Genomic DNA, 12,764 nt, shown 5'->3' on the forward strand with positions numbered 1-12,764 from the left:
AACTAACCTACTGAAGGTTCAGAACTTGAACATATATTGAAATTATGCGGATTCAAAACTTCTATTAATTAGAAACAGAAACCACATTAATTGATTTGATGTTCATCTTTTTTCTGATACAGATGTTTGGGGATCTCCGTCCATCACTACCATTGAAAGCTCCGATGATGCCATACTTGAATTTGATGACGACACTATAATGTCTCTACCAGATAATTCTCCGTCCATAGCAACAGATCACCTGAAAACAAACATCTTTGAAATTAACTCAACAATAACCAATATTCACAATAACAATGTAAATACAAGTGAGACATCTATTGAACATATAGGTAAGTTTTATCATTTGTATATCAAAACCATTGATTACATTATCATTATATTGTACAATTTACTATAGTAATGGAACAAGAAACTATTGGTTCATCCTGAAAGTAAGTATTTAGATGAATAATAAACTCTAAAAAAATTAATAAGATTTACACAATCATCTGTTTATTTTTAAAATTTTTTTTTTTTGCAGTAGAAAAAGATATAATAATTGAAGACTAACCGAGATGAAAAAGAAATTTGCAGGTAATTTTATAGCAAATTTATACACTTTTTTCTTTTCAATAAAGAATATACTATTCACATGTTGACATTTGAGCATAGAATTAAAGATGCTTCTTTGATACCCAAAATATGAAATTTACGCATCTTTGTATAAAAATACCTTTTATCTCAATATAACCTGTGAAATTTTGCACCTTCTGTAACCCCATAAATATACTACTGATGTTTTGGTTCTTTTTTTTTGATTTACAGTGGACGTAATGAATAAATTAATGATAGACGGTTTAATTGTTGCAAAGAAATTCTGCTGCAAATATAATTTAAGCTAATTGAGTGATTTGAATATTGAATTGTTTTGCTGAGCATTCACGGATTGTGCAATAAATATAAACATTCCAAATTAGAGGGAGTCGACAAATCATTCTTAAAAAGTAAGATTTTTACTTCATTAGTTGAAATACAATTATTTTCAATTTAGTTGACAATAATTACAATACTATATAACATCACAACATTAAGAATTTAATATTATTTGTGTCCCTATGACAGCAACAAGGACCAACAATCTGAATAACACTCAAACACACTCATACAGGCTACAATACACTAGCAAAACTGTGTAAACTCTGGAATTTTGCTAGGCAATGTGTAAAGCTCTGTCTACACTATCAAACTAGTTTGACAAAAAAGTTTGATGTGCCCAAATATGGTAGTGATATGCCCAAATATGGTAGTGATATGACATCATCATGTCCATATATGGGCACATTACATTTTTTTGTCACATAAAGTTTGATAGTGTAGACAAAGCTTTACAATAATGATAACTCAATTCATATTAATTATAGGTTGTTATCATTTTTAGGTTAATTTGAGGAATGCTGGTTCTTTTTCGTTCCTGAGAATGTCGACTCACAGCTGCAGTACTGTCATGTATTTGTACATCAAATACTACAAAGATTAAAATATGCATGATAAGCAATTTTGTTTGATCTTGATTGAAAGGTAGGAATGTTTAAATAATAATTATCTATATATAACATATAAATAAATCAATGGGCAAATTGCTTTAAAAATGACAATGCAGTGGGTATTAGTGACTGAATTTGGAGATACTGTACATATAAAATAAGCAAATAATGAATAAAATAAAATAGCCAGAAAGAAATTGCAGAGCTTTTGGGTAACACTTACGTTATGTAAATATGTAATAGTCAATATTTAAATGTAAATAAATATTTCAAAATACTAAATTACAGAATAAACGTTCATCAAATAATACTTGGATTTAGAATAAAACAAAATATAAAATATTTCTTTTTTTTTTTTTTCATTTTAGCCTGGAAATATATTTTTCTGCACATTGACTTTGGGAGAATAATCGTTTCATCATTTGTAAATTACATCAACCAATCACAGCCAGGATAGATGGTAGTCATACTCTCCTCCTGAAGTGCGATTGTTGGGGTTGTCCCTTATATTGCTTTAAATATATTGTTGATCTTTTAATATTTAGGAGACTCTTTATTCTTGCAATATTCATATTAAACATTTTGATATTTTAACATCTAATAATAACTGTAAAGATAATCTATTTTAATTGTTGGATAACAAAAGCTTTTATTGAAAGATTTTCTATAAAACAAAATTGCAATAAATGTAAATAGTTATAATAGAATAAGCATGTGTCTTATTAATTTCAGAGGTCAGACAAAAACAAAGTACTTCATTTGTAAATTAGACATCACATCTACAAACATGGTAAACACACAAAAAAACCCTTTTGAATACCAACCATCAATTATTTCTTTAATTTGAAAAGAATCATAAACTTAAACATAATCATCACAAAATGCTATAGTAACATATTAAGTAAAAATCTGTTCTAAACCTAAACTATTACCACCTATATTAAGTAACCTGTACATCAGAAGTATTTTATTTACAAATGTTAATGTTGTCGATTGTGTACATATCAGCATGTATTATGAATTCCTGTTGTTTCGTACTATCTACATAATATTGGCGAAACAGAGGCACCTAGGTCAACTCCCTGTTTGAGTGCGTGTCATACCTATTACAAACTATGACAGACAGATAAGATGATGAAGAATTATTTCTGTTTTATTATTTTGGGCGGTAGATATATAGAAAATAAACGATTAAAACATCTAATGGATGGGGTGTTTAAATGTCAAAAAATGATTATTTCTATGTAATTTTTAGCTACAGCATAAAATGATGACCTTTGTTATTGGTAATATTTACATTCAAAACAGATTCAGTCACAGAATAACCAATTACTGTATATAATTATTTTCAGTTTTCCAGTACAAACACATGCATAAAGATTTGCAAACCTTTGTGCATTAAATTAAAACATCTGCACAAAGTAAAACTATTTAGTAAACGTACCAATCTGATTTCAATTTGTATGTTATTGTAGTGCAAGCTGAACTGGTTTTATGTATCTACACTGGCGCGTGTGCCATGTCAATATCAATTAAAATGACAAGACGTAGGAATTTCTAACAAAAAACTCTGCAAGACTGAATGTGTGAAAAGGATGTACATCTTTGGCATAGCAGTACTTAATCTCAAGGGAAGCTTTTATTTTAAATTATGTATTTATGTTAAAAGGCACATGTTCATCGAAACTCCTTCTAAAAATGGTACATCCAACTATGAATCTACTGCACTATTGATACTGTGAGAAAAACACTACTAATAAAAAACAATATAATCGTTATAACTAATAATAATTTTCTTTTAACAAACCAATAAGAAAAACTTAAATTGTAAAAAGTTACCTGGACAGTTTTTTATTTTTTACACAAACAGTTCTTCAAAAGAATGAATAACTGTAATTAAACAAATTCAATAAACAAAATAAATAATAATAAATACAAATTTAAATAAAATCTGATGTTAATTACAAGAAAGCTTTCTGGGAGAGCACAATCAGAACACAGTCCCTATTATCCTTTCCTCTTCCCAATATTATGAATAGCTCTCTTGTTTTAATAAGATAGCATTGAAACATTATGGCACTTTCATCTATGGGACAACAAAGAAAACATAAATAAATACATAATATTTATTTATTATAAATAAAATAAAAATGTTAAATTAATGGATACATAATATACTGATTTATATATAAATTAATTAAACAACGTTGAAATAAAGAATGGTATTCTGTATTTCTGTAAATCTTTTTATAGCATTTTAACACTTGTTTATTTTTTAATATGTATTGAATATCATATTCTAGTTGCCTAAGTAGTCCCTCAAGGTAATAACTGTATAGTATTCTGTGGCCAATGTGACATTTCCCTTTTTGATATAATGATTTACTGGTAGTATAGGTGGCAGTGCAACAAGACAAACCAGTGAATATATAGAAATATTTACTTTCAATACAATTTTACTGATTTCCAAAACGCACTACATCTTAATTACTATGAAAAAGTTTTAAAAGAAAATATGATATAATATATATATATATATATATATATATAATAAAAATTAACTTCCATCCAAACAGAATATTACACAAATACTCATCACACTGGACTTATTATTATCTACAAACAAGAAACTACTAAGACATCCTTGGAATACTATCTATAATTTGTTGCTATCCAGTTTCAACAGCCTCATTCATTCAATAGGCCTTAGATTTAAAATCGTCAATGATAAAATAATACCAAAGTCAATAGCCAGAAGAGCAAGCTATGCTTTTCCATATATGGGCATGAGAATTGGCAGCAACTCAAAGTTGACAAGCCTGCATGCAACACAATTTGAAATACCAAGGCACCGATATTAATTATTCTACAGCATGTAATTAAAGCCAAAGCTATGATTGCAAATTAACTGCCCTGTCTGCTACTAAGCTTACCACCGACACAGTGACAGACTGTGTATGTTGTAAGATTGTGGCGTTGGCTTGTATGTTGATGTAACGTGAACCTGGTCTGTATGTGTCCTGTGTGATATTTTTATCTTCGGCCAAATGTTCGTGTGTATGTTTGTATGTGAATGATATCACTGACATTTAATTTTGCTTTGGAATGTTTAAGTTTATAAGTTTAATGTTTAATTATTATAGAGAAATTACTTACATTATTGTATTTAAGTAAGAAAAATGTAAAAATAATAACTTATTTTACCTTAAGTCTAACAAATAAATAACATGTTGCATTGCAGCAAAAAGTTGCAAAGTTATAACTAGTTAAATAGCATTCTAACAAAACAAATCTATCAAATAGTTTTAACTGTTATTTTAACCACCATTCAAATGATCAATTAAAATTTATCCCATTTCCATTTTCAAGAAAATGGAGGTAATTTATTCACACTGAATTTAAGCAGTTTGATCTCGGCAGAAACAAGGCTCTATTTATGATGTACTGTGTTATGAATGTAATGCACATTCATCAATACATCTTATAAATGAAATACACTCTTTTTTATAGTCTAGACACTCTAACATGCCTAACATAAATCAGACATTTGAATAATAATTAAGAATGGCCATGTGTTAATCTTCTTCCAACATTTCATGCAGATCCGTCTTCCAAAAAAAACCACAATTTTAACTTTTTAACTTAACAATTCCACCACATAGACCATCCAATTTTATTTTAATATTTTACATCTTGGTGTAGGTGCCATTAACTGTGAATTTATTTTTTTAAAGTTAAACATCAGATAGCTTCATATTCCGGTAATGAAGTCAGTAGATAGAATAACACAAATCATAGCTATACTCACTAAAATCGACACAAAAACTAATTGAGGCTTTAGTTTGTAAATTTGTCATATAAAAAAAACAAAAGTATTTTTGTGAATAGAAACTATATTATGGAAAATTATGAAATGCTTATTAAAAAAGTATAATTGTGAATAAACAAATATTGAAACATATTTGAATTCCACCGGATGTCTGACAAAATTTACAAAATTACTAAATTGTGCCTACTTTGATTATTCCCAGTATAATAAGTTATATTTTAATATTTAACATGTTATTTTAATATAATATAATAAACTTAAAAGGGTCATGGGTGGTTCAGCAAACAAAACTGACTGCTTTATTTAGTAAATAACTGTAAAAAAAGTACAATATTATACACTTTAATGATTCAACATCACCTAAAGCATTCTTTTAAATCAGAAAGTAAGACAGGGAATATTTTAAGGCGTGATATATTGCTTAACGGCATTTGAGGCTTAATGGGTGGTGTGGAACATTTATGAGGCATTATATCAGGATTGAACCCTGGACCTTGGAATACATGCACATTAACCACCAAGTTACAGCTCCAATTTTTTACATATTATTAAAGGCATAATACACTCACTATTAGTTATTATCTATATACTTTAGTCTTATAAAATTAACCAAAGAACCTGCAGTGATTTCTCCATTAGCAATAATTCCACAAAATTATGATATAATGATCTAACAATGGACACCATGAAGTGTCCAGTTAGCCTAAATTGTAATGCTAGTTCAATTATGCATCAATTCCATAAAATTAAAAAAAATAATTTATAAATATTTATTAAGATAAACAAATTAATAACTGATTTGACAAATTTGTATTAATTAGTATGTCAGACACTGTAGTCATATCTTAAAATTAGACTTTTATTTTTAATTAATAATTAATGGTAAACTAGACAAGGCATATACCATTTATTAAAAATTAATCAAACTAACAATTAAAAGTTAAGGCCAATATGTGTTTTAACGCTAGGTCAACACCTAATAAGGGGACACCTTTGGAACACAATAAAGGGGTGTTTCAAAGGAGTGGTTTCTACTGTACGGTATTGCCAAATTGGTGTTGAATTTACTTTTTTCTTAGTGTGAACATTCTTTTCTTAGTGCTACTGTGTGGAACTATTATATAATTTTATATAACTGTGCAAGTGTTTTGTAGCTTTGCCATGAAAGTACAGTATTTAGTTCATTCAACTTTTTACCAATTACAGTGTAATGAAATGGGTTTTTAGGATAATGAAAAAGATTATTTTTTGATTAACTTAAAATCAAAATTTAATTGGAAAGTAAATAGATAAATGAATAACGTGGTCAACCGTTGATCATATTTGGCCAAACTGGTCAATCCCATCTGTATATCAAACGTATTTACTCAAACGTATTAATGTAGTGTAATCACTTATCATAGATTGGCCAATCATATTGGTCGTTACTAAATTTAATCATCCCAACCATTGACATTATGTCACTTGTGATTGGTTAAGACATTCTATTGGCAAACATTTTTATCATACCAAGCATAGTTGTGAAGTGTAGAAACCAAGATCTTGTAGTCAGTACTACTTGAGCAGAACACAATATACCCTGAACTTGTTACTCTCTACTGGTTAACTTGCAGGCTCCCAGGCAATAGCTAACAAGCTCTATCAACAATTTCAATATGTCTGGTAAGTTTACTTTTATTCATAATATTAACTGTCACAACTTTTTAAAGCCATGTCTAACATAGTTTTCCAGCTGGGTTTATTTGTTCCTAATATAGGGACTATGTCATACCTTAGGTAATACCATATCTAAATATAAAATGTATTAATTAAAAATCTGTAATAAACAGCTAAAATAGTATAATTCTTTCCAATAAAATTTAAATTATATAATGTGATGTATAAAATTCAAATGAAGAGAAAAACAGATAAATAAAAACGTTTTTAATATACCCATATTGTTGTAGAACATTAAACAAATAAATATGCAAAGTACATTAAAAGAATTGCCTGCTTAAAAAAAAAGTTATTTTTCAATTAAAAAGTTCTTTTATTTCATATCTGTAAAATGTATGTAAAATGTTACCTTTTGAGATACCATTGGCAGCATCTTGTACCCCCACATTTTACTTATTTGTTACTTAATGTGTTTAGTGTTAATGTATTAGTGTTAATGTATTATGATGCCCCAGATGGAGTTCCATAGCATGGCATTTAATACTTAAGCACTTAAGGATTGCATTCCCTGGTAATACCCAGCTAATTCTAGTATTTTATATACTAATACAGAACTAGATGATGTCTAAGGTGGTCAGGTTAACCCCCTGTCCTTAATATAGTAACTGCTATCTATTGTTCATAATCTATTTAAAGCTTGGTTCCCACTTATACAGAACACAATGATAAAAGCAAGTTGACCAATCGCAGGCGTCAGTATGGATGATACATCGCATCGTAATTGGTACTTGCGTTGCACTTACATCCCTGCATTGCATGTTAGTCTGAACCAAGCTTAAGCCCCATTTTTTTTTTCTTTGAAATGGAAGAAAAAGTGTGCTGTCCAAAAAGATTAGGGGCCTAAGCCTGATTCACCATCATATAAGTTATACTTGACGTGTAATAATCACACTTCAATTCAACTCAACTAAAAGATAAAACAAAAACTGATTCTTGCTATGCTCTGGATTGATTTTTTTAGTCCATTATTTTCCAATTTATTATATTTTCTAGGTCCAATCTTTGAAAAACTTCTGGAGGAAGAGATGCAAGTAGTTGCTGGTAGTGGGGCCATCTTTGAAGTCAAAGTAACAGGAGAAGCACCTTTAAGTGTTAAATGGTATGTAGATGATGAAGAAGTGAAAGATGACGACAACAAATACATTCTTGATGAAGATGATGGTGGCGTCTACAGGTTTCAAATCCGTGAGGTCCAGGTCGTAGACGACGAAAATGAGTTCACAATCAAATGTGAAGCATCCAACAATGCAGACACAATTATCACAGAATGCTGCTTAGTGGTTGAGGACCTACCAGAGGAGCTGAAAGGAATCTTGTAAGGATTCGCACACAATCATTCTGCTAACACATTTCATTATATAAGACACAGAACACTATCAGGGATCAGCTGTACAAGGCTTTGACTGTTTGGAAAATGGGAAAAAGATTTTCAATAATTCTCTTTGAACTGCTTATGATTAAAAGTATTGAAAGTGTTTATTACCGTAATTGAAGATTAATAGGTAAATAAAATAATCTATTGATGTCAATGACAAATGGTATATATGCAAATAATAGAAAGAAAGCTTATATGAAGAACTGTCAATGCAAAAACAAAAAACAAACAAAACAAACGCCAAATTTCAGGACGAGAATTAAGAGAAGTGATAGCTGATCCAAAATAAAAATAAAAACCACAGAAAAAAAATCATTGATATATAACACTTTTTGACAGAAGTATGAAGGACATTTTCTAATTCAGGATCTCTATACCTTTTTTTAATGATAGCTTGCTGTAGATTTTGAAAGTTTACAAATTTGTTATGCTATCTGCCTGGCTAATGTTTGTTTTAGACAACACAGAGATGGCTCCAAATTTAATACATCCATAAATTAAATAATAGAAGTAGTTTGAATGAGTAGTTATCACAGTTTGTATTTTATATATTTCTTGTTTGTAAAAAGATAATTCATCATTGAAATCTTGAAATGGAATCTAGTCTTTCCAACATCTTTCAATAAATCATCAAATTTCCAAGATATTCTAGATTCTTTTATTCAAATGGTGGATTTTTTCACAACAAGCTTCAATTAATCTTGTATAACCAACAGCTATTAAATATTATTTCTTAAACAAATTAATTGTGTTATGTTTCTGCTGTTTAGCATGCTTATATTACCGACCAATCTTGCAGGCAAGACAAATATTTAAACTTTAAAAATTGGTGTTGTCGACTGGGAACATACACTTGCAAAACCTTTTAGATTTGTCTTATAGCAAGTTGTCGGTAGTCTAAGCAGATGTTGATTTTTAGCTATTAAGCAATCAAGAGGAATGATGGATGGAAACGCAGTTATATTTTATATTTCTCCAGATAATTGGAAATTCTCTAATGGGAGGGTGTTTAATTAAAATCATTGCTCTAAATACCACATATCTGTTGAATTATATAGCATCTAATACACATGATCTTTCTCGCATACACTTTTTACACCAAAGGGTAATGCTGTGTCTAGTCTGGAAAGCACAAAGGTCAAGTCTGCGGGGTATAAATTAATATTGCATACAAAATATATATAGATATAAAGTATCACACTTTTCTATTCTTTAAAGTGTACATATCGCAGCATTTTATGCCTATGTTTTACAAATAATTAATAAACAAAACTCAAAAATTAATGTATAATTATGTTTAAGATGATTATTACCCTTCCTCTGAAACATATCACACTAAAATGTTACACTTTGGCTAAATTGACATTAAATAATAATCTAAAAATGGGGATCCTTTTATCTACATGTCAATTTGTCTTTTTATTCTTTAAAATCTACTGGATGTACTGACAAACACTAAAAAAATATACTTTAAAAAGGGATGTACACAATTATCTAACATAGGCCATATACTGTGGAAAGAATTAAATAGAAAATCATTCAATGCCATGATTTGCTATTGTGGATACATTTCCTTCATAAAAAAAAACAGCTGAACATTGTAGGTCCATTTATGGTAAAGGGTTATGTATTATGACCCTGTTATACTAGATATTACAGCATCTATCAATTAAACCAAAAATGTCATTGAAAACCAGACTCATTGTTTAAAGCACAGAATGGTTTACTGTGATTGGCCTGCCAAATATGGCTACATCAAGGTCTGCTAAATGATGATTGGTTGAAACTTTAAGGAACCCTACATTATTGGACAGGTAAGTGTGGTTTAAACCACTCTGTAAAAAGTTGAGTAATAATTTCAATTTCCACATTACCTTTTATCTTGGCTTGGCATGCTTCATTATAAGTAATATAAGATTAAAGCTGACAATAAAAAATGGAAATAATTATATAAAAATTTAAAAAATTCAACCTAACTATTTAAGCCAACCCACACCAAAGTTAAAATTCAATTAAAGTAAAAACTATTAAATATACATTAGTTACTTAAATACCAATAGAATAAGGTAACTGTGTATATCACACAAATATATTTAATTATTTAAAATCAATAATTTAATAATAGATATATAGGAATTGATTCAATTATAAGACGGATGAATAAACATAAAGTATGACTGTATGGGGTTAGTATAACTAAAAGGTCACAGGTCACTATAATAACATCTAGCTATTAAAACAACTAGACTAATCTATTTAGTTCATTTAACTTCCTCTACCTCCTAACACCTCCTAGGTACAAAACAATAAAATACTAGTAATATTACTACTGCAATAATTTAATTGAAAACTCATAAATAAATAATTTTGAAAAGACACTAACCATCAATTTTATATCATTAACACCATTATGCATTATTGACTTAACTTTTTTAAAGGTGCTCATATTTCTATAAAAATCTGAAGTCAAGAGAATTCCGACAATTATCTATTGTAAATTGGAGATCTTCAATACATTTATTTCATAATTAATTTTATTTTGGCTATAATTGACCCATAGAAAACCTGATCACTGAACTGACTGAGGGACACTTTTGACCTACATTATGATTGAAAATGTCATCTGGTGACCTAATAATCACTGTAGTAAATTACTACTACTCACTCAAGCAAGCCAGCTTATTAATCATAGGTTTCTGATATGATTTCGTTCTAGCACATTGTTTGTACAGAAAATAGTATAACATACTACAGTATTTCCATGATATATTTTAATTCACACTATAATTTAAATGGATTAATAAAATTGTATATAAAATTGTTCAAAAGTGAAATGCAAAATGAAATTTAAAAAAATGATAGGAGAGAAATTGTGTGAAACGTAATTATACCAGAAAAAGAGAGATTACACTCTTTCCTGCTAATATTATTAATAATAAAAAAGTAAACAAACATATAAATTGATAAAAATAAAATTAATTATGTGAAAAATGTTTAATAAATTAAGAATATTAATGATAATCTCTATCAATATTATAATACTACACATCAAATATTTGTCAAACAATTTAAATGATCTTTTTTGACTTTAATTAGTTTTGCAGACAAACGATACCATGATCTGACTATACATATATAGTAATATAGGTAGACCATTATGATATAAATAAACACCCAAGACATATGTTGTTTGGGGTTTAGACAGATGTATATCCTAGAATGCAGAGAAAATGTATAATAAGTATTTGAACAGTACATACCCCAAGGCATACTACCACAGAAGAGTTCTGCTAATAGCATTAATGTTAATCTATGAATGGAAAAAAAACAACTTTAAAGTGAAAACAATTAAAAATAATCACTAACCATAATGCATTGTTTGATATACAAAAAAATGATTGAACCAGTACTCAACTTCAATAATTTGTATTAGTGTTATATTCATTCATTCATTTTCTTTATTTCGGATAGTACATCCATATACAAAACAAGAAGAGAAAATATTTCATCAGGAAATTAACAATTGCATCTTCCACAAAAACAACCTAAAATAATATGCTAAAATATCAATTTGCACCAACACTGATGCAGGTAGGATTGTGGAAGTGCATTGACTATGGTTATATTTGTATTTAAAGTGAAATTGAAAAATATTTAATATGTATCCATAAATATGCATTTCTGTATATGGTAATGGACAGAAGGCTTCCTTGTCATGTCCTACACAAAGAAATGGTAGGGAGGAGGTTATTAATATGTAATCTAATTCAAATTTAATTGGCACCTAAGTAGCAGATCTCTGTTCCAACATCATCATCTGTGCTCAATTCAAATTTCAATTTAGTTATATGTTTATCCATTCATTCATTTCAATCAATGGTATTATTATATTATTTGTATTCGGTAAACATTACTCTCTATCATGTTTCGGTCATAAGGTCAAAATATCCAAGTACAACTTGCTAATTGCCTTGTTCAATTTTAACTCTTTTTAAGCGCAGCAATATACATATACTTAAAACTATTGAAACACAATTATTTATATATTTATGGTTCATAGTTTATAATTATATACTATTAATATTAATTAACCTTTTTTAAATGGATTTAATTTACAAAAATGTATCAAAATAAAAGATAACTATTAATGAAATGGATCTAGTCATATTATTAACATTAAAAATGTACATTATCCATTAAAATTTAAAAAGTCATTCTGTAATGATGTTGAACAGTTTTTAAATATGCAGTTAGGTTGAATAAATTGACAGAATATGATTTACATCGTCATATCAGGTAAGAATGCAATTAATTTCAC

At 28.5% G+C, this 12,764-nt stretch overlaps 2 protein-coding genes across 2 annotated transcripts in view; both read left to right on the top strand.

Annotated features, from left to right (window-relative positions):
* Nucleotides 1-326, top strand: part of LOC144842335 (uncharacterized) — a 41,697-nt gene extending 41,371 nt beyond the window's left edge. The window contains exon 27 of the mRNA XM_078698773.1: nt 123-326. Within this exon, the coding sequence (XP_078554899.1) occupies nt 123-200 (78 nt within the window). The 3' untranslated portion in view covers nt 201-326. The remainder of the gene's footprint in view (nt 1-122) is intronic.
* A 6,555-nt stretch (nt 327-6,881) lies between these two features.
* Nucleotides 6,882-9,188, top strand: LOC144842549 (muscle M-line assembly protein unc-89-like). The gene is made up of 2 exons (XM_078699006.1): nt 6,882-7,017; nt 8,065-9,188. The coding sequence occupies exons 1-2, from the start codon at nt 7,011-7,013 to the stop codon at nt 8,388-8,390; spliced, it is 333 nt and encodes a 110-aa protein (XP_078555132.1). The 5' UTR covers nt 6,882-7,010; the 3' UTR covers nt 8,391-9,188.
* The last annotated feature ends 3,576 nt before the right edge of the window (nt 9,189-12,764 follow it).

Source organism: Antedon bifida, chromosome 1, assembly GCF_963402885.1.
Source record: "Antedon bifida chromosome 1, ecAntBifi1.1, whole genome shotgun sequence".
Classification (NCBI taxonomy): domain Eukaryota; kingdom Metazoa; phylum Echinodermata; class Crinoidea; order Comatulida; family Antedonidae; genus Antedon; species Antedon bifida.